We start from the raw sequence: 23,126 nt of genomic DNA on the forward strand, positions 1-23,126 counted from the left end.
ATCAAATTCCTCCCACCCACCCAAAAATATAATTAAGCTGTGATTTCCAGGCTGAAATCATATCTGCGCTGTTAACTCAGCAGGGACGACTGTGTGTGTTGCAGGGAGGGTGGGTAAAGTTTTAAATTATCTTCAGATGGCTATATTATTCTGCATTTTTAGGAAGCAGTTATTTAGAAAACACAGTAGAAGGTGAAATTCTCCCTTTGGTAGGAGACTGTCACTCCAGAAGATGGGAGCTGTGGGCTTGTGCTGGGGCACTGCAGTGAGTCAGGTTTGGGTTGCTCCTCTCAAGTCTCTTTCTGCTCAGACAGGAGCTGCTGGATGCATCTCGGTGTTGCGAGGTGAAGATGCTTCGGTTTAGCTGTCTGCAGGGGTGGTGGGTGTCATGGGTTGGACATAACTTGGCAATTCAGCAGTGAAAACAGGGTACACAGAGTTTGGTGTGATTAAAAGGAGACACAAGCAGAGAAGAAGGGGAAAAAAAAGAAAAGGAAGGAGCAAAATGAGAAAAGGAAAATCAAGTCAAGATTCCCCCAGGGATCTCAAAACCTCATCCCCTGTATACTTCAAAGAGCGATTGCTGCTCATTGTAGCCCATTTGCGATGCTGACCTTTTGCTACCGGTGCCTAGATAAAGCGGAGAGCGGGTGGAAATTTGGACCATGGAAGCACTACTGTTGTCATGCGTCAGTCTTTCTCAAGATGCTCATTCACTTCTTGATGGATTGATGTGACCAGCGTGACAGTCTGATTTCTGCTGAATTTATGTTGCATATAAAACAAATAGGAAGCAGCCAAGCTCTGGGAGAGGTGGAAATGTCTCTTCTCATCTTGATAGGATATTCAGAGGGCGCCATCAACTGATCTATCACAGTCTGTCTAAACACTTCTTACCTGCCCTGAGTAACACCTATGGCTCTTCGTGTGGCTTAAAAATATTGGAGAATAACTACTTTCTGTTTTCTTTCCATTTGTTTTCTTTTTACAGTTGGCAGCAAACAGTGCCCCCGTTTCTCCTGTGAAGTCAGTCAGTTTTCATGTTATGTCTTTCAGAGAGCTGGTTATATGGCATGGGGATTTTTTAATTTTAAATTAGCAGGTTGTAGCTGTACGAACACGCAAGTTGGCAGGCAGAGTTAGTGATGACCACTGCAATTTTTAAACACATTTTCAAGTTTGCCACATCACTCTTTTTTTCTTTTATTCTTGTTCTGTTGTGGTAGTGAGGTAGGCAGGTTCAGAGCAGCAGACTCCCAGGTTGTCCAAGGTGCCCGTGGTTGCTTTCCTTGTTCATGAATGCATCTGCAGGTGCCTAGAGGGAACTCATCAAAATATTCCTGGGTATAAAAATACTTTGCATTTTTTTTTTCTGAGCACTGAACAGTTCAAAAATAATTGGACTAAAGAAAAGTGTCCGTCTCCTGCAGACACTTTGCCCTTGTGAGTACCATCACTGTGTGACTGGGGATGTGGTGTGGAGCAAGAGGTGCATCTGTTTAAATCTGAGCTCACCCTTGAGATGCTTTAAATGCTTTGTGCTCCATTTTCAGTGATGTTCAGGATTTTCTCGAGGTAAATGCAGAGGACTTCTTGAAGTTGAGCCCAGGATGGCCCTGGTAGGGGCAGCAGCCTCTGTGACCATTCAGAGACCATCATCTGCCAGTGTGGAAATCTCATTTCTTTGTGAACATTGCTTTAAATCTAAGACATGGCACTTTTTCCCAGAACCTATCCCTTTTGCAGAGTGTTGGTGCTTAACACTGTCCTTGCTCACAGTTGCTGAGTCACCAGGGGCAAGGTGCTGCATGAACCTGAGGGATGCAGTGATCCTTGCCCTCAAGCATCTCCCTTCTCACTGGCTAGCAAAGCCCTGAGTCCTGGGAAATCTAGTTTTTGTTTCAAGGGATTCATAAGTCCTGGAGCCTGGAGGCCTCTGTTTAGCCCCAAATGGCAACAGCAATTCCACTCTCCTCCCACCTCTGGAGTACTATTAGAAGGCCAGTTTCTATTCCTTTTTGGTCCAGGATGCTGCTTGAGAAGGGGGTAATGATTTTTGGAGGTGTGTAAGTGTCCCCTGGCTGTTTGGAAATCAAGGGGCAAGAAGCAGGGTCAAAGTCCCTGGCAGCATTTCTCTGCTAATCCAGAGCAAGCCTCCAGGCTGTTTTCTAGCATCTCGTCCAGCCAGTTTCTCAAGCACTGTGGCTTCTGCTCTACACCAGGGAGACTGGTGTTCAAGAGTGCTTGCTATCCCAGCACTATGGATACTTGTAGCAGTGCTCACAACACCGGGGAGAGCCTGCAAAAGAAACAGCATGCTCAATTTATATCAGGACTTTGAAATTTCCATTTTACCTGGTGTAGGAGGCTGTTCCTTTACCTCCCCATCTCACCACCACTAGCTTTTTCCTGATGAAGCTCTTTGGTTTCATCCCCTGTGCCCTTCTGCTTCTTCAGTTCTCTCTTGTAACCCTTACAGACTACACACATCCTCCCCTGACCCTATGGATACCCCTGCGTGGGGCCCATAGCCCAGATGGAGCACATATTTGGAGGGAGTAGTCCACATGCAGTGGCACGGAATCAGCTGGGCGGGTTTGCTGTTTGCAAGCCATAAATCTCTGCAACCCTGTTAAGCAACTGTTGGTTTGGCTAAATGTCAGCATCTGGCCTCAAAATGACCCACCCTGATAATCGCATATGAAGAAGAGAAAAATTCCAGGTGGATGACAGCAGAGGAGTATTTTCTGTTTGTAAGGGAAACTCAGCATCCTGTTCGACTAGCAAATTGCCTTCATTGTTTTTTTCATTCTTCCTCTTTTTTTTTTTTTTTTTCCCAATCAGCCATACATTTTATGCCAGGAAAGCTGTGATTTTCTGCATCGAGGATCAAAACTTAGGGAATTTAACTCCTATTTCTGCCTACGTGCAAAATGAATCCCACTGTCGATTGTCTTCTGGTTTATTTTGCCTCTCTGCTGCCTGGGACTGAGTTAGCTGAGATTTGTTGCAGTGATTTCAGTGAGTGACGTGACATTCTTCCTTTGGGAGATATTATGAACTGGCTTTGATTTTAGGATTGACAGCCATATAATTGGAAGTTCAGTCATTAGGTGGATCAGATTTAAAGAGGAAAAGTAAGGGCAAGGCAATTTCTGAAATCAGAGCAGGCTTTGGGGAGTATTAGATCCAGCAGAGTATTGCTGCAGAGCAATCTTAATATGATGGCTGTGAGGGAGGAAGGAAGAAAGCATGGCTGCTTATATAGATTCCTATTAAGTATGGTCCAATTTCCACCATAGGCAGGGCTCACCACACGTCTTTGGTAAGAGCTCAGCTCTAGTGAGAAATAAGCATAAGCAGGAACAATTAGGGATAATGCATTTTTGTATAGGCGAGGTACAATGATGTATAAAACCTTGGAAGGGGTAACAGTGGTAAAAAGAAATGTCTCATCCTTGGACTTTTCTGCTCCAGGCAGTTGAGAAGGAATCAGCAAGTGGGCAAATATTTATAAATTGATGTAGACTAGCTATGTGTTTCGAACATGGCCTGCGGATTATAATCCAGCAGAGGTTTGTCATCTGAAATCATTGCAGAAGAAAGGAAGGAAAAAAGGGGCAAAGATATACCTTCCCTCCCCTATCTCTGCGTAAAAGCACAGGATGTTTCATTTGGCAGAAGATGGCCCAGAGCTTAACAACCTCATTTGCTGAAACTCCATTTCACTGCAGTCAGTATTAATAGCTTCTCAATGAATAGATTAGATGCTGCAAGTGACAACAAACCTATTTGAGAGAAATTTAATAGGGAGGTTTATTGAAGTTTATTAACTGAATCCTGTTGGCTATTATAAGAACACAGCTCAATAAATCTAAACGTCAGAGCATTTGTTGGAGGGAACTAGGAAAAATACCTGTTGTCCTCCAGCAAATATGTGTGATTTCACTTTTCATAATTGCATTCATTGTTGGAATAAATTGCAAGTGAACATGTGGAAGACCAGGATTCTTTAAATACTTGAAAACTTTGCCTGTAACACAGAAAAGGACACCACTAAAGCTGGTAAGGAAAGTCACAAAGAAGACTAGAGCTTTAACTCCTAAAAACATGCTTTGAATGTATTTTCTTTCCCTGGGAGTAAAGTGGAATAAGTAAGTTAATGGTAAGTGATGTACAGAACCAGCCAGAATTTACAAACTTTATAGCAGAGAGGCTATTTCGGTAACATTCGAGTTAAGGAGAACAATTATTTACTATGGTTAGGGTAAGGCAGCATATGTTGTGGGGTTTTTTTAATGGACACTTAGGAGAGGATTCATCTCTAACTGTATTGTTGGTGTCCAGGCTAAACTGTGCTCCCTGATAGCTCAGGCACTAAAGTACCTTCAGGGAATGGTCCATGTTCTCTCTGGCTGTCGCTTGACTCTGCAGGGTGGTCTGAAGTCAAGTATGTGAAGTGCAAGAAGTTGAGGGACTTGATTTATGGTGGCTGTGAACAGCAAGATAAGTTGGGTACTTCAGGAGGCAGGGCAGGCAGGAGTACAGCACTGTGCCCTAGCCCTGCAGGAAGGGAACTACATGGTTGGCAAAATGGGGAGAAAACAGAAAGATTAAGGTTGACCGAAAACACAGCAGTACATGCTTTTGTTATTGTTTCTTTCTTCTGAAAACAAACAAAAAAAAGCCCAAGAAAAACTACATTTTGGGACTGCTGGGTCAGAGGCAGTGAAACATTTTGTTACTACTCAGATGTGCTTTTTCTAAACTATTTATTTTTGTTTCTACTCTAATGAAAAGATGACATCGTATGAAAAAGTCAAACTCAGCTTTCATACAAATCACTCTTTTGGAACAAAAAGTGAAAACATTTCATTCAGAAAATACTGATTTTTGTATGGACATTTTTGAAGCATTCAGCTGATTCACTAGTTCATCCAATGAAGTTTGTTAACTGGTTTGGTCTTCCATCTCAGCAAAACTGCACTTCTGGCACGTCTGCTGGGCGGTGGGGGAAATCCGCTCATCTGCAGTGAGTTTCCACCCTGCTAAAATGCACGTGGCAAGGACAGAGCTGATTTTGGCATGCAATTGAAAAGACCCAAAGCCAAAGAAGATACACAAGGGCAGTGTTACCTTGTGGATGGGTGATCCCAGCTAAAGCAATGCTGCTCGAGCTGTTTCAGCCTGGTAGAGCCATGCTGAATTACATTATTTTTCAGAAAGTCTGGAGGACCAGTTGGATCCATTTCCCTTCCTGTTGGGTAGACCATGTAGATGATTCAAGTTAACCTAAATGTCTTTTTGTGGCTTTGTCAGCCAGCTGCCCACAAGAAATAATTTGAATTTTGTTCCTGAATGATGCAGGCTAGAGTCTGGCAATATGTGCTTGTCAGCATAATTTTCATCCTTTGCTTTCAGTGAGTGGATAAATCATACTTGTGTTTAACAAGGTGCAGTTTTCCCTTACAGTCATAATACCAAACTGTTCCAAAAAATTATTTCTATGTTCAGTGTTGTCCTGCATCAAGGACATCAATTTCTGTCTTAGAAAGGGAAGAAGAAAGTACCATTTCATTGCATACTGTCATTAAAATAATACCTACTTTGATAGGCACACAAAGCAGCTAACTGTAGCTATCGGAATCCTCTGTGTGTGGTTACAGCGATGGTAAAAATTGCAGGATTTTTGTTTTCTTTGTCCTGGTTGGTTTCCCTATGAGATTTTCTCAGTTTGCAAGTCAAAAGTGCAACCCTCCAGATCTCCTCCTGCACCCTGAGCACAGGCTATGCCTTCTCATAGCCTTATAAACCCAGTAAGAAAGGCTGGACCTTCGGTATTTGGATCGCGAGGATCCCCAGTGCTGTGAGAGGGACGGGAGTATCTGTGTGTTACCCATCTAATACTTGCCTTCTGTGAGAGCATCATTCCTTTCTCCTCATGATCACAGTCTGTAAATCCTTCACTTGAGGAAATCCAGCATCAGGAAACCTTGAACTGAGCACTGGCAGTGCCAGAAACCTGAATTTGAATGTCATTTTGGATGTCAGAGCTGGCCTGGTAGCTGTGTTTGCACTGAACTTTAATCTTTGGTTGAATATCAGTGGAAACAAGGAGACTTGGGACTGTAGTTATGCTGGTGTGGTCGTAGGGAATACTTCTGTAGAGGTGTGAGTTCTGTTCTGCTGTTAAATATGTTTTCTGGTTGTGATGATCTTACCGCACTGAACAAGATGCCCAGGTGAACCTGTGGGTTTGAAGTCCTATCTTTTTTCCAGCCCCAAATTCATGCTCCCACATGTACACAGCACGATAGGGGTTTGGAAATGGAGTGCATTTGCTTTCAGCAGGGTATCTTCGACTAGCAGAACTGAAGGTGTTTCAACACAGCTCAGTTGAAGGCAGTCAAAGCAAATAAAGAGTGGTGGCTGTGTGCTAGGCTCAGGCACTTCAGGAGATAGCAAAGAAGGCATTTGTTTAGGGAATATTATTGCTGAAATGTAGGGAAGCAAGGGTGACACAGGGCTGTGGGATTTGCTGGGAGAAATCAGTGTCACGCCACAGATGCTGAGAGACAAAGATCCAGCCATAAGTGAATAAATAAAAATAAATGATGAACAACTGCTGCTTGCTGAGGATGTTAGGCACATCGCCAACACCGAGCCAGACAGCTGCCGAGGGTCACGTCCTGAGAGCACTCTGCCAGGAAGGAGATTCAGGGCAGTCAACGGGCACCCGCAGCCCTGCTCTTTCTGCTTTTTGGGTCCCCGGACACACATTGACCTTTGCAATCGCAGCCCTGGCACCCGGACTTTGCTATGCACACGTGGGGCTGCAGGATAAGCCTCTTTGCTTTCTCTCGTGGTATTTTGGGAGAGCATGCTGCTTTGATCCCATGCTTGCTCTATTGGGATTTTGTTGGCTGTTTATTACCAAGGCCATTTTCATGCAAACAGCGGTCATAGTTTGGTAGTCTACCTGCTCCTTCTGCTCATGCCTGTCTGCAGACCTAATCTGCTCGTCCTAATAGCCCCGTTGGTTGCTATAGCAATGATAAAGTGTTATGAAAAAGGCAAGATGATACTTAAAAATGTATGGCTGGTGTTACTTTTTTCTTTCTCCCTCCAGGGGAGGAGAAACCCAATAATGGGGATTTGTTTGGTGTATTATTGTTTTATCTAAAGCTTTAACTGTAGGTTCTTTGGAGCCTGAATGCAGTCCTCTCTCAGCATCCTTTGAGGCTGGGAATGTTGCAGCTCTAAAGCAGTTAGGGAGAAACAAGACCCCAAATTAATGAATACAAGGTACATATCATTTTGTTTTTAAGATGTCAAAGGTTACATTTACTGTGACCTGCAGAGAGTGTGAAGTTTGCTGTGGCCAGCCCACCGTGACGGGAACATGCTGCAGAGTGCTTAGGGCCCAGTTGGGTTTGTGAAAGTATTGAAAGGTAGCTGAGCATGTTAGCAATGGGTTTGGTTTGGATTTGCATCAGGAAAATTACTCAGCACTGCCATCAGAAGAGAAATTTTGATCAGTAAATTAAAAAATCTTAACACCCTCAGCAATCAAGGGAGAGGGAGGCAAAAGATGCAGTATTTTCGCTTAGTAGCTGCATACAGGAATGGGTGGCTGTTTTGATGCACAAAGCCCCTTCTTTTACACACCCAAGAGAGCAAAAATTACTTATTCTGTATTTTCAAGTTTTTGCCAAGTTTATAGTCAGAATCATGTATCTGCATAAGTTGCCAGAAACTATCTAGTTTGTAACAGCCTGAAAGAGCCAGGCTTCCTTCAGAGCCCACCACCCCGGCCAATGTAGGTGAGCAAAGTGTTAAGTGCTGACACAGATTGGTCCCTTCTCCTCTCTTGTCATGCGCAAGAGAATCCCCAGTGGGAAACAGCTTGACCTGCCCAGCCCTGGCAGGATCAGCTTGTTCCCACCTACTAGGGATTGCTAGATGAGATCAGATGGGGATGTATCAAGTGAGATGCTCTTTCTGGCAGTTGCCATTTAAAGACGCCTCAAGATAAAGCATTCAAAAGTACATGGTAGGTGTATTCTTCTCTGTATCAAATCTCATAGGGACCAAGTTGGAGATTGGGTTAAATCTTAAATGGGATGATTACATCACTTCTGAATTTATGGCTGGCATTAACTCTGGACATTCCCATTACCTGTATAAAAGTGAGTCCCTTTTTGAATCTTTTATGGCCCCGCTTGATTAAAAGTGGGATGAAAGCAGAAACAATTTTAAAGGACTTAGTACTTACGCTGGTATAAAACTAGTACAAGCAGGGAAGTGGTTCATACAGTCCCTCATCCCAGATGTACATGAGATTGATGGAAAATACATTACCAGAAAGATCAAATTAACTCATTTACCTGTTAGTTACATTCAAGGTTGCTTAGTTAAGCGTTCATATAATGTTTTCTTACAGGAGACAGCTTTGTTTCCTTATTTCCAAACACAGCAGCTCATCTTGCTTTCCATCAGCATAGCCAAAAATATCAGGTGAGAGAAAACAAGTCTTTTTTTTTCCAGCTGCATGTGTCGAGGAGCCTCCCTGGCATGTAGCACCCATACAGCGCCGCCTTCTACTTTGTCCTGTGCTCAAAAGACCGATTAAGTGATCTGCTAACGCCATATGCCTGGGGCTGGGAAGGGCTGGGGAAGGATGAGGGAGAGGCAGGAGAGCAGTCTGCTCTCTCTTCTACCTGCACAGACACAGAGAAACACTGTCCTGGGAAAATGGAGCCAGGCCAGTATACAAGCACCACAGGAGGCAGTTCTGGAGGCCTCCACCTAGCCTTACGTTTGGCCATTTTTTTGCTTTTTTTTTAAATAATTAGTAGGTGTGAGCTTTCAGAGAGCTTGCTGCTAAGGGCCAGTCAGAGGCTCTTGGGGCTTATATATCCTCAGCAACCCCATCCAAAAAAAAAAAAAGAAAGAAAAGAAAAATCAGGTAGAGTTGCAGAGAAGAGATTGTACCCAGCACCCCACATGCCTCACAAAGACTGCCTCCGCCATGCCGTGGGGCCACCTCCACCCCTAAAAGAGGCAAATGGGGTCTCCATGCCCAAGCCATTGACAAAGGCATCCCTGCCAGGGTTGCTGGGTTTGGGGATTGGCTTTTTGGTCACTTGTTTGGGTTGGGTCTATCAGGTGTTGGTGACAGCCAGGTAACCTGAGCCCTCTGACAGCCTTCTCCTGGCTAGCTCTAGATGCCCCACCAAAGACTTACTTTCTTGGTGGAAAGGTTTTGTCTTAACAGTGTAGTCCTGGACTAACCATGGTGCGTCCTTGAGTATTTCTGCTCTAGGTCTCTACCAATGACAGTGGGAATGGCCCTGGGGGCAAGTTTTTGAGTCGGTCATCTCTTTGGATCCCAGAGGAGATTCAGAGCAAGGGCTTAATGGGTCCTGTAGGTCAGCTAAAAGGTGGAGAGGAAGGCTTTGCTTCATGGGTTGATGCTTGTGATAGGAATCAAGGTAGGTCTTGGCAGCCACCTGCCAAGCCATGATGATCCTGAAAAGCACAGGTCCAGAGGCTGCAACTCCAAGGGATTAACCAAAGCGGGAGGACAACTGCTGGCTGAGTGCTTGCAAACGACAGCAAAGAGGTCCGGGAGTGGGGCAAACAGAGAGCCTTGAAACCTGCGTCTCCGTGGCTGCTCTCGCAGAAATGCCTGATGGAGCTGTGGTGCTCTCGCCTTGAAGGGTGGATTTGGGTGGTTGTGGATGTGCTTGACGGTGGTACCAGAGCTGTAGCTGAAGTGAAACTCGCCCTCTTAGACAGGAGAAACAGCTGCTTTCTGATAAGTGCCAAGAGCCTTCAGAAAGGCTGCATTCTCCATCCTTTCTTTTTAATTCTGCTATTTTGATTTTAGATGTGTTGTGAAGGACCGGTAAAAGCAATCCTAGCCCATAGTGGGAGTTGAATGTGCTGTTTTCTGTTAGTCATTATATATTTCTTTTTATTCATCTGGCACTTTCTGGAGAGTTTTTCCCCTCACATTCTGTAGGCTGCCATCTTCCTTTCTTTCTTTGTAGCAAGCATGTGGGCATAGCCTTGCTTACACTCCGAGCAACTGGGGAACCACCATAAATGTAGCTTATCTGCTTTCTGATACATTTTCTTTTGCATTGGTTTGAATTTGTGCATCGTCAGTAACATCTGTTCTGCTTTAGTGGCATACAGTTTTCCGAGTCTAATTAGCTGGCTGCTTGTAATCAGGACTATTTCAACTGTTGTCATTCTGAATGTTCTTTTTCCCTTTTTTTTAATACCACATTTGCCTGATTGACCTTTTTTGTTTTTTTTTTTTTCTCTGTCTTTCTATCGGGCTGCTCCAGGAGCCATGGCTAATCATCTTATAACCAATGCTCTGCTTCGTCCTCATGGCACTAACAACCCTTATAATACATTGCTCGGGGAATCGGCGGTCTATAACAACCCTTCTGTCAGCATGTACAACGCACAAGGTGTGCTGGAGTTTCTCTCTAATTTTTCTAGTGAGAATTCCATTTTCTGTGGCTTACTTTGGCCCATTTCTTTCTTTTTTTCCTTCCTTTTTTTTTTCTCCACACGCACACACACTTTGTTTTTTTGGAACTGGGTACAAAAAAAAAGATCCCCTTCCTTTCATTTCAGTGCATCTTTCCATTTTCCAGAGGCTTTTTTTCCATGAGCAATCAAATTCACTTTGAGAGACCCTCGTCAGTTCTACTCAAAACATTCATAGTGATTTTGATTTTGATTTTCTTTTCAATCCCCTCACTTTTGTATTGTTTTGGTCTTGTGTGTGTATTTTGTCAGTCGTATCCATTCCTTTCTTATGTTGTCAGCACATTTCCTTGTTAAACCATTCATTTCAGAAACAGGAACACCTTTGAAGGTAAGTGAAGCTAAAATGGCCTTTGCCACCAAACCTGCTCGTGTTTCAAATGGCGTAGAGAAATGTGGTCAGCAGTGCACTGGCTTAGTCAGGAAAAAAAATGCAAAATAAAGGAAAACTGCCCTTGATCTCTAAGAAAAATGACAGCTGAAGTGAGGAGCATAGGTCAGCTCCAAAGCACAGAGCTTAGATATTGTAAGAAATGTTTTGCCGTTTGCATTAATACATTTTATATGTGCTATTAGAAAGAAAAAAAAAAAAAGACTAGAAAAAGGTATAGGGAAACTAGAAGCTCTTGCATATTCTCCTTTTGGCAATGAAAATAAACAGGTAGAGTCAGTTGTACCTAACGGAGGTTTCCGCTGTAGAAATCACTCTCTTGTCACCTATGTGTTTGTCTCTGCTCCGGCTGTGGGAAGGGACCGTGTTTGTAAGCTGATGTCCTGATGCTTCCATTGAGGGAGAGGCAGTTGCGTTTAAGCAGGACCTGAGGAGGAGCTGGGGAGTGTGGAGCTCTGCCAGCTCCTGTCTGTTAGTGGCTCCATGCTGCTCTGCCACTTCCATGGGATTTTTTTTTTTTTTTTGGCTTGCTTGCAAGGTGGCTGAATCATTACAGAGTAACACTATATTCAAGCGCAAGTATGTCAGCACTCTGTCAGCTCTCCTCTCCCAGTGAAGACATCCATTTCCAGTAAAGGATCTCTAATGAAGGGAAAATAATGATGGTTGTAATGCAAGCAGGAAAACCCCCTTTGTACTGTATGGCAGCGTATTGTTTAAAATAGAAATAGATATTGAACTGTATCGCTAGGGTATTTTCATTCAAAGCACAAGGAAAGCACACGTGTTTGACATTTTTGCTGTTCATCAATTTTGTAAACTATGCTAACTTTGTGCAATAAATTTGCTTCCATGAACGCTTTTTAAAAAAGGGCTGCTGTTAAACATGAAATGCTCTGAATTTTAAGAACTTCAGTGTACCACAAATGTTGAAATAAGCTTTGATGTTCTGTATAGTTTCTTGCACAATAACATTGAGGTTTGGGGGACTTCTAAATCAAGTGGCAGCAGGTAATGCTGGGTCAGCATTTGGCTTAAGAGAAATCTTGATGTTCAGGTCTGGGTGCCTCCAGTGAACCCATGTGATTTGGGCAGAAACGTGACAAAAAGGTTTTACGTGCATTTTAATAATCTTGTGTTCTTCTAATTTTTAAGACTAGATTCTGATACAGTTACCTGAGCTAACACCATTTTATTCCACAAAAATAGTGTAATTGATTTGCAAGCGCTATTCAGTTCAACACAGCCAGATGGATAACAGAGAAACCTACCCAGGCTTCATCTGTGGGAGATGAAGGAAGAGAGTGGGACCAGTACTGATCCCGTTTAAGCCCCTGGAGCTTTGCCATTGACTTCAGAGGGAGCAGAACCCAACCCATTCTTTTCAGGAGGCTGCAACTTAATTAATGACCGTAGAACTGATATAGCTATTGCTTTTCAAACAGATTACCATCCCTGGACAAGTTCAAACTGTGAATATTAGGAGATCCCACAGCAGAAATGAAGGTTAGCAAAACCAACCAGGCCTCAGCAGTTCTTTGGGATTTCAGGATGCTGTACCAGCAGGCACACGAAAGCAACGATAGTGCATTGTAAAAGTAGATGCTGTCACCATCTCTGGGTGTGCCTTGGCTGGGATCAGCATGCGGTGAGGGCATTGCTAGCTAACATCCAACTAACTCATTCCACATCACTAAGGCTACGATTTTTTTGCACCTTCATCTATCACTTCTGGTGCTGGCCATTGACAGGGACAGGACGCTATAAGAAACCTGGGGCCTGATCCGTTCCACGCCTTCCTTTCCCCCTCCCCAGTTACCTGTTTTAAAATACACTCTCTGCTCAAGCCGAAGCTGCCCCATCTGCGGTAGAGACTCATGAAGGGCTGGGAGCCCTAAAAAAAACCCTTGGAAAGAGGTGGGGAATCAGACTGTGAACAGCCAAAGTCCCATTTCCCAGTGGTGAAAGCAATTCCTTTATGGGACACAGAGCATAGAGGAAGGAAGAAATGGTAGGTGAGGGGTCTGGCACTCCGCAGCACGTGCTGAGCACTCACCACCATTGGCAGCTGACGGACATACCCTGTCTCGGTCTCTCGGACGCAGGAGTTTCTCAAAATGGCCTATCTGCTTTCATGAGAATTAATTTTAAGAGAAGGCGGCAATCCTGTTAATGAGCTCTGGTTAAACCCCAGCGTGCCACAGACCGTTGCAAAGTGGGAGGCTGAGAGTTATCACTGGCTCTTCATTTTCATCTCTGGCTCTTCTTGTTTTAACCCTTTCTTCTCAATAGCTTCATTTAGCGATGCCATTATTCAAACTACCGTTCCCCTTACATTTTTTTGCAAAGTCCATGTAGTTTGCCATGTGTTCGGTTAAAAAAAGAGCAGACTTACCAAAGTTTGTAAAATGCCAGCAGCCCCGTGATGAGCAAAGTCATACTCTTACAAAGCACTGTTGCAAAGGATGGACGGCAAAACATTTTTAGCAAGGAAATGGATTTCGGTTTCAACTGCCAGGGGTTATTATAACTAACAGTAAGTAAAGCCATTCATTTTAGGACTTTGGAAGTGACATTGACAGTGCCTGTCTTTTCAAGCATGACCGTTACCAGCTTTAGACTTTTCTTAAATTTCCAGGCATTACTTCTTGATTTGTGTTGCACGCTGAACGTTTTATAGTGGCATTGGAAAACGTTTTAAATGTGATTTTTTTTAATAAATGTAGTCTATTTTAAATAATGTAGTCTATTGAATATTGCGCGTAAAATAATTTTTCTGTCTAAAATGTCAATATCTTTAACCTGAAATAAACCATGTAACAAATTCATGTATTCTGGGCAGTGGAAATTATTTCTGTTAACTCTCTTTTCTGCATATCATCAATTTGCTTTTTACTCATGTTTCTCCTACTGTCGCTGTAAGCTTACTTGTTGTTTTTTCTTTCCTTTTCTTCATGCTGTCGTTTAGAGCCCTACAGAGAGACAAGTATGGGAGTAAAGCTAAACATTGCATATCAAATGTAATTTTTTTTAGTTCACTTTTATTGCATCACATATAGATGATGTAGTTAATAAAGGAAATTCATCTCACAGTTTTGAAATCAAAAGAATATGAATATACATATGTATATATACGTGTATGCGTGTGTACGTATGTCTGTGTGTATATATATATGTATGTGTACATATATATATAGATGAGATTAGATGATGTTTTCTTCGTTTATTTCTCATTTTTGTGGTATTGTTTACCCAGCATAGTTTCTCATATAACTGTGCATATAATTTTTTTAAACTTCATGTTTTTATTTGCAAGGTCATGGCATTTTTGTACAGCGTGTTTCATTGCAGACCCCACTCTGTTCTCACCTGCAATGCCTCCATTTTATTTCCCCACCAAACCCCAGCTCTATGCATTGGCAGCAGAAGCGCAGTGCTCAGTGCCTCAATGCATACGTTACTCAACATGACCATCAGACAGATGCAGTTGCACCCATCACCCATTACATACAGTCCTCCCTGCAAAATGCTCACTTTTCATTTTTCCCCAAGCATTGTGACTCAGTTGGAGAGTTTCCACCATGAAAATCAACGGCTTTGCTCTATGTCTGTGATGGCTAGTTGATTTTTTGGTATAGCTCCCTTGTTTGTTGGGAAACCTGGGATACAGCAGCATCCTCTAAGCTTCAGAAACCTAAAAGGTGACTGACACATTTGGGGAATTTCACTCAAAAACAAGAAGAAAGCCTGCAGTAGTGCTTTCCAGCCCTTGACATGCAGCAACTACTCCATCGCAGATATAGACCAAATCCTGTATTTTCGGAAGGTACACGTGCCATGTACCAAGCATGGTATGAGCAACTGTTCATCTGAAATTGTCAGCTAACAGCTCCTCTAATCCACCACGGCTTGCTGGGAGTTGCTTGCCATTTTTTGGCAATGTTCGAAGCCCTTAGCTGAAAGGTCGATACATTATTTCATGCATCCTCACACCTGCACTCCTTCCAAGGAGGCCAGTAATCCCAAAAAAGAAAGCGTGGCGGCTTAACTCCTGGGCCTGATTTTCTTCTGCCTTGCCCACTCATGCTGTGTTGCTCTTAAAGCGCTTCCTTGCCATCTCCCATAGCGTGTTGGGAAAGAGCCTTACATTGACAGTGTTGAGACACCTATGGAGATGCGATAGGCAGTTAGTTGGGGGGCACTCTGAGACCCCGTTACCCCCCGCCGGTTCCCCCGACCCCACCATACCATGGCAGTGATGGTACTTGCTCTACCTTCCACTGAACCCTCTGCTTTAACTTTGCAAGTGAAATGGGAGCTATTTTTAAAGGCTTCGCAAGACCCCACAGCAGCTGCCTCCAACATCAACTGTATTAGAAAATCCCCGCCCAGCCAGTGTGGAGTAAATAATTTTGGTTGTGCCCTTGTGCGGGAGAGGTAGGGCATTTAGCTTTGTTCCAAAAAAGCCTGGGCCAGGAAGCACTTTGTGCCTCTGCCTTGCTAATCCCCAAATCCCGCCATTCAGGCCTTATGCCTTTCCCCTGGCAGCCTGCCCAGCAAAAGGGGAGAGCGGATTTATTTTTTTCCTCTAGGAAGGATACACTCCCAAACAAAGTTTGGGTAATGATTAACCTGGGCTGCGAATACTTTTCCCTCATCTGGGGGGAATTGCCTCCTTCCTCCAAAGCACCTGGAGCCAGGGCAATTGGGACCAGCCCAGGGTCACCTGTTTCTCGGCTCCCCTGGGAATATAGAGCAAAGCGCAAGAGATTTAGGAGGTACTGGCCAGGAGAGGTTATTCCTTCCCGCCGGCTATTGCCACATCAAGTCACATACTTGACGGCGCTTTCCATTTTTTCAGTGGGAAGACCTTAAGCCGGTTAGCTGGAGCTGCGCCCTCCTGTTTTGGCCGCGACGCTCTTCTCACTGCTGAGGCCCAGCAGCAGCGGCAGCCTAGGAAGGGGGTTTGAGTGTGCACATCCCGCGTGAGTGTCCTGTTTGTACAAGTCACCCTCTCTTGTGTAATGTTTTTCAGAGGGGCTTCTGAACAATGCCAGGGATACAAGTGTCACGGATACTCTACCACTGAATGGTAATCACGGCAACAGCTACAGCATCGCCAGCAGCGAATACCTCAGCAACTGCGTGCAAATCCTTGACCGCGGGTACAACCACACCGAGAACGCCCTCGAGAAAAAGATCCTGAAGGAACTCACCTCCAACTACATCCCTTCCTACCTGAACAACCACGAGCGCTCCAGTGAGCAGAGCCGCAACCTGATGAACAAACTCGTCAACAGCGTGGGCGGCGGGAGTGAGGACGACGCCATCGTGCTGGACGATGCCACCTCCTTCACCCATGAGGAGAGCCTGGGCCTGGAGCTCATCCACGAGGAGTCGGACGCCCCGCTGCTGCCCCCCCGGGTGTACTCAGCGGACAACCACCAGCCCCACCTCTATAGCCGGCGGCGCATCCCGCAAGACAACAGTGAGAGCTTTTTCCCCTTGCTGACCAACGAGCACACAGACGATCTCCAGTCACCCAACAGGGATTCTCTCTACACCAGTATGCCCACGCTGGCTGGCATGCCCATGACAGAAAGCGTCACCGCCAGCACCCAGACCGATCCCCCGCCGTCCAAAAGCGGCAGTGGCGATGCCGACGATGTTTACTACAAAAGCATGCCCAACCTCGGCTCCAGGAACCACGTCCATCAGCTACACACTTACTACCAGCTAGGTCGAGGCAGCAGCGATGGTTTTATAGTCCCCCCAAACAAAGAGGGAACCTCCCCGGACGGCAATGCAAAAGGACCCGCTCACTTGGTCACTAGTCTATAGAAGATTCAGCAAAATTTAAGCAAAGAGACAACGAAAAGCCCCTCCGTAATGCTCGGTTTACTGTTCTGAGTTAATCCAAACAGTGGTAATATTGTGTGTACTCCTAAATCTTCATGCTGTTCGAAAGGAAACTCTCAGACTTTTTTTACTGGAATTTTTAGGCCGGCCCGGAGAGGACAGTAACTGCTGCCCCCCCCCCTTCTCCCCCATCCTCCTTCCCTCCAGACAGACTTCATTATGTTAATGAAAGAGATAGATAACGGCACACTTCGTGGCCTTCTCAAGTTATGCCGTGTTTGTTTAAACAATCCTTGATGCTGTGTTGCTCTTAATACCAAGGACCTGATTTAAGAGGGGAAAAAAAAAAAACCCAACAAAAAAAGCAAAGAAAAAAAAATAAAAGGCCAAAAATGTGCATTTGAAACTAGTAGCAATGACGCATCTAGGTGGGACCGCTGCACAAAAACAAGCTAGCAAAACTCTTTCTTACCAATCCAGATCACGTCATGGGTTTTGGTCACTCACAACTTGGTTTCACTGCAGCGCCCTTTGCTGCAGGAGTAAACAAAACAAAAACAAATTTAATGAGATGGAAGGGAATCCTAGAATTCTGTGCTAAAAGCATATTTTACGTTTTGCTGTATTAACGGATGATAAAAACTAATGGCAGAAAAAGAGAAGCGAACAATTTCTATGTAATGTACAGATACTAGCATTGCACATATAGTCTGCTTTCTGTTCCTCCAGAACTTGCGTCCCTGTTAATGTAGTGGAAAAAAAGAAAAAAAACAAACTTTTTTCTGTTGTGCTGGTCTTGTAAGTTTGTCTACCAGTAGGAGCAAGGTTTTTCATAACTCCTCCTTTTTTTTTTTAAATTTTGTTTTGCCTCTTCCACTGCCCCTCCCCATCCTGGTAAAAAAAATCTCACTGGGCAAAAAAAACCAAACATCACTTTCTAAGGACCATTTTTAGTAATGCCATCACCATTTCTTTTCAGCCAAAGCAGTCTTTTTATTTCCTCGCTGTATAACTTTCTTCAGCTGGCATATTGCCGGCAGACCTTTTGGCAGACTAGAGCAGGGCAAACTTCCCCGTTGACAGTGCACAACCGATCGTGTTGATAATCCTGCAAAGCATCTTTGGCGAGCAGCCCCTCAGCCAGGTCGTAGGGTCGCATCCAGGAGCCGAGAGGTTTTTTATATAGTTGTAGCGGGGCTTCTACAGGAGACGGCCATTTCTCTGGAGAAGCAAAGGGCCTTCACAGCTCCATCTGGGCCCCGGTTTAGGCACTTGTACTGCAGTGGTTAAGAAGAAAATCGATTGACAGATAGTGAGCTAAAAAGTACTTTGCGGTGATTTAAAAAAAAAAGTCTTCTGTTCATTATTTTTCCTAACAGGAAATTTATTTATTTGTCAGGATTTTTAAGTAACATAGGCTTTCTGGAGGTAAATAGCAGCACGGAATATGAATTCTTCTTTTTTCTTTTTTTCTTTTTTTTTTTTTTTAATTTATGATCCATTTTGTACGGTCTCAACAGTTGAATGACCTCATTACTAATATTTGTTGTAAAAGTGAAGCTTGTTTGCCAACCAATAAACAACTGATCACAATTTAGAAGATACTGTATGTATGTACTGTACGATTAATCTCTTTTTTGGTTGTTGTTGTTGTTCCTCTCTCCCTTACTGTCTTCAGTATGAGTCTCCACTCCTATATGGCATGGGTGAGCAATGCCAAAGAAAGGAGGCCTAAGCTGAGCAATTTAAGCACAAAGGTTACACAGCTACGGCTGACTAGAAATATCAGGCTAGCTGTACTTGTTTAGGGGCGAGAACAATGCTGGTTGACATTTGTTGCAGGTGATTCTAGGTCTGTTTTGTGCCTACTGTATAACTAGCCAACACACGCGGATGATTCGAGTATAGTATTTCATGTGTCGTACCTTTTAATCATTGTAATGATTTTTTGTTTAATTTTTTTTTTTTTTTTAATTTTGGTTCTTCTGAGATTAAAAACTGCTGGTAGCATGTCAAAGAGTAAAACAAGTCCCCGTTAGGCCTCTTCGGTCATTGTTTGCTGTCTCTTTATTTTCTTGCTCCAGGCGTATGCAAAGCGCCATCGCCATCCTCAGCTGCATCACCCTTCCCATCCGGCCACTGCCGATGGCCAGCTGGTGCTTTGCCACTCTCCTCCAGCCTCCCCCTTCAAATCCCTTGGGGGCAATTAAGATTCATCGTCAGGATATAGAAAGCCACAAAATAGACTAGAAAGGTTGACAGCAAAATTAACCGCCTGTGGACACACTCGGTACCGATTTTTCAGTACCTGTTTTTTCACAAAGCCCTCCCATGCCTTGGCATTTGGGGTCTGGTGCTGCCTCCATCCAAGCTGCCTCCATCCAACTCCCATCAAGCTGGGTAAAAGCCAGAAGATTTGGAGCTGGCATTTGATGCTTGTGTTAGACAAGATATTGCCAGTGCTTCAGGATAAATGCAGCAGTGGAGCAGCTCCACTCCATTCCAGGGTTGTCCTCACGTGGGGCGATGCTGCTCAGTGCTGCTCAGCAGGAGCTTGTCAGAGGGGAAGAACTAGGGATTGGTGGTATTTGGTGGTATTTGTGGCCTACAAAACAGTCTGTTTTGAGTTGCTGAGTCCTTCCCACAGCCAGGCACTCAGGCCAAAACATCTCGGGGAGGAAACTTCATTTCTGACCAAGCACTGATCACAGCTCTGCCTCTTGCCAGGTCTAGGTTTCAGCAAGGGAGCATTTCCTATCAGGAGACTGGGAATCACCTGGCATCATAGCAAAATAGCCACTGGCCACAGGTGATGCTCTTGCTCTTGATGCTGCCTCCCTGTTTCATTTTATTTTCCATGCCAGCAGCGATGGAGCTGGGCAGTGTGTATGCAGGCAAAGCAAGCATTTCAGACCCACGTGGTCATACCAATCCATGTAGCAGCACAATGGAGTCAACTGAGGCTTGAAATGCTTGAAGTATCTCTTATTTTGGAGAAAGTAAAAACTCTTTTACTGTATTAGACTCCAAAAAAAAAAGTTTTCCATGGGTCTGGCAGGATTAAATTCATGTAGAGGGTGAGATACACCATAGCAAATATTGTCATGATAAAATGGGAGGCAGGTGATATACACAGCATTTACCAGCATGCCTGAAACTATGCAAGAACAAACTAGTGGTGGATTTGCTATGGGATGATTGTGTCCTACTGAAAATCTTTTACTTTCTTTACTCCAAATGATCATTCTTCCCCAGCCTTTCTGTGTGTTTCAGATTTATCAGTGGACAGGCTGGTTTTCCCCTCTTCTCTATCCCTTCTCGCTCAAGCTTCTCTCTACCAGCCTACCATGCCTATTAGTGCTTTGATTGCAAAAAACTGCTGTTTATTTTCAAGCTGATTATTTCCATCCCCAGGCTGTTCTGGCACCACAGAATTCACTGCTGGTGCTTCTTATAGCTTTGGAAACAGCTGAATCACAAAACAGAGGGGAAATAGATATTATTAATTATATTAAGCCAAAAATGGTTTAAGACTGTAATTTAGTTTGGGGGTGGGAACAGGATGGGGATTATTTTTGTCAGTTTTTTTCCCCCTTGAAAGGCTTCTGTTGTGTCAGTTGATTATGGACATGGTGAAGGTTTCTGCTTGTTGATAAGTAGCTCAGTAGATACAATTGTTATGCGACCGTCAATGTAGCGGTGTCTTCTGTGCGGACTGCAGCACATGAAACTTAAGTCAGCGTTAAGTTCTTGGTGCCTAAAATGCTCCTGGGGTAGGAGGGAGAGCTACAAAACTTCTAAGGCATTTCTTAATGCTGAGCCAAGGCAGAGATGTGAGAAAACTCACAGCTTGATGAAGAGGCAGTAGCAATTATGGTATTAAATCCATACCTATGCTTGGGGCACATAACTTTGCAAGCTGCGTTGAAGGGGATAATCAGCCCTGTACTGGAGGGATCTTCTTTTTTAGCTTTGTTTTTTAAAAAAAAAAACCTCAGATTTGCCTTATTAGTAGAAGATTAAACCTTCATCACTCAACTGCAATTAAGTGTTCCACTTTCAATGAAAACCAAACAGAACAGAGGCAAATTGGCAGTGCTTGGTCTGACGAAAACATCACCCTGATACATAGATCTCCCCCTTTCTGAAACATGGGACCACCTTTGGGAGGCACAGGTTGCCAGGCATGTTTGTAGTGAGGATTGTCAATGTCAATCCCTTGCTTGAGGTGCCCTTTCAGAAAGCCTTGCTTGCAGGCAGGAAGAGAGGGATGGAGAAGTGCGAGGCTCCATGCCTTGCATTTTCCTGGAAATCATCTTCGGATGCTTTGCAAGTTGTGAATCCCTTTTTTTCCCTCGCTCCTAATTTGCACAGGACTGGGTTATTTTTCCTGTGTAATCCCATTGCAGACTGCCCCGTAACAAGCTGATGCACCAGGTTACTGAGCAATCGTTTTCTACTGCTTAAGGACACTTTGGCTCCAACAGGCAATGTGTGCCCATTTTCTGCAAGAGCCATAAGAGACTGTAAAGGTCTCCCCATAACATGTGAAGGAGAGACACAAGGGGAAAGACGTGCCAAGAAAGACTATGTAGGCTGGAGGGTTGCTGGGGATGGCGGGTATTCGTCACAACTTTGGAGGAACTGTGTAGGCAATATTACTTATCATGGTGCTGCTCCTTTCCACCTGTTGATTGCATTTAATTCTATGAAATCTGTGGTTGTTAACCGTTCTTTTTACTTCCTCCCTGCCCCCAGGTAATGAGCAGTGAGATGCTTCAGAGGGCTGGGGGAAACGGTGGTGGCAGTGGGAGGCGCTGAGCTCCAGGGGGTCCTTGCGTGTCTCTGTATGTGTCCCTATTGCCTGCATCCCCCTTCCCTCTTCTCTGGCCAGCTGGCCTCTCTCTCACACCCCCCCATATGCTCTTGATCTTGCTAGTTTATGAAGAATATAATACCCCGCAGACTTGCCTAGACAACAGGGATAAAAAGAGCTCATCTTATTAAAAAGCTGTCTCAGGAAAGCCTAAGAGCACTGGCTTGGTCGTCTGTCACACCCTGATCTCCTCTTTACATTTAGAGAGAAAAGTACCTTATTTTTAGCTACCTGCTGCATTCAGTTAGACTCTATGCAAATTTTATTTAATGAATATTTTAGCGTTTAAATAGTCTGTGCTCATGAACATTATATAAATGTCATGTCATTGCAGGCTCTCCGGTAACACCATGGAGAACATCCTGCAGCGTAAATCTGAAACCAGATAAAATCAGTGATTAATGCTCCCAGGGAAGGCAGCGGTGGTCGCAGTAGTGGTGGCCATCCTCAGCAGGGACATTAAGCAGTGCGGCCGGGGGAGAGCACCTAAAGGGGTACCCTTGGGAAGGCAGCAGCACCCCCAGCTCTGCACTGAGAGTCATTTCATCCAGCGCAGGAAGCTGGTGCAGGGCCAGTTTTGCTCTTCCAAGAGATGCATGGATCATAGACCACATTATATGTCATCCCAGTTCAGGAGGGATGGTTAATCCTGAAATACTGAGACTAGGCAGGATAGCTTGGAAATCTTCCTTTTTCATATCAGAATAGCTTTTTACAGGTGCTTACTGTTTATTGTATTTGGTACTCCAGACAGATAGATGGTGGTAGTCTTCTCCCACAAAATGCCAAAAACAACAAAAAAATCACCCTAACTATTTGCTGTCTTCTTATTTCTTCATCCTCCACATATTTTCTTTTCTTTTATTTCTACTCCTTAAATATGCTGTACACATGTAAAAACCCAAGCTAAAAGCAGTTATGTGCTGGAAGCAAATGCTTGATATTTTGACAGTGTTGATTAAAACCCCAAACAATAATTTAAAAGGGACAAACATAGCTGCTGCACAACCTCCTCAACTGGTGTGCATGGGAATACTTGTACGGTGACCCAGTATCTCCGACTGCCACTTATAATCGACTGTGTCTTATATTACAACTTTGGAAAGGTTATTTCCAGCAGCAGGACGCTCAATGGGTAAATTATGGCTATAATAAAACTGTTTTCAGCCTGGCTTCTCCCACTTCTCTCTGAGGCATCTCAGGCAGAGTTTAATTCGGGTCCCCATGGCAGGAAAGCTCAATGCAGGCATGAGCCCTGCAGCCTTTGTGTCCCACCAGCACTGATAAATGTTTTTCAGAGGTGAATGTCAAAAACCAATTGGTCCATGAACCAGGTGGAGGATTTCTGGCTATTCCACTCGGGAAGCAGCAGCACCTCACCCCAGGCATCTCTTAGTACTTGGTTGCACAAAAGCTGCAAGGTGGGGTGGG

At 44.2% G+C, this 23,126-nt stretch overlaps 1 protein-coding gene across 17 annotated transcripts in view; it reads left to right on the top strand.

The window, feature by feature from the left end:
- The window catches only part of ADGRL3 (adhesion G protein-coupled receptor L3), a 286,653-nt gene extending 269,852 nt beyond the window's left edge, over positions 1-16,801 (top strand). For 10 of the 17 annotated variants that reach the window (XM_075709712.1, XM_075709714.1, XM_075709718.1 and 7 more), the window contains one exon: positions 15,996-16,801. In XM_075709712.1, the coding sequence (XP_075565827.1) occupies positions 15,996-16,801 (806 nt within the window). Of the gene's footprint in view, positions 1-10,358; positions 10,488-13,928; positions 13,981-15,995 lie in introns of all 17 variants that reach the window. The other 7 variants (XM_075709723.1, XM_075709725.1, XM_075709726.1 and 4 more) reach the window with 5 other exon arrangements.
- The last annotated feature ends 6,325 nt before the right edge of the window (positions 16,802-23,126 follow it).

The sequence above is a fragment of the Pelecanus crispus genome, chromosome 4 (genome assembly GCF_030463565.1).
Source record: "Pelecanus crispus isolate bPelCri1 chromosome 4, bPelCri1.pri, whole genome shotgun sequence".
NCBI classification, from domain to species: domain Eukaryota; kingdom Metazoa; phylum Chordata; class Aves; order Pelecaniformes; family Pelecanidae; genus Pelecanus; species Pelecanus crispus.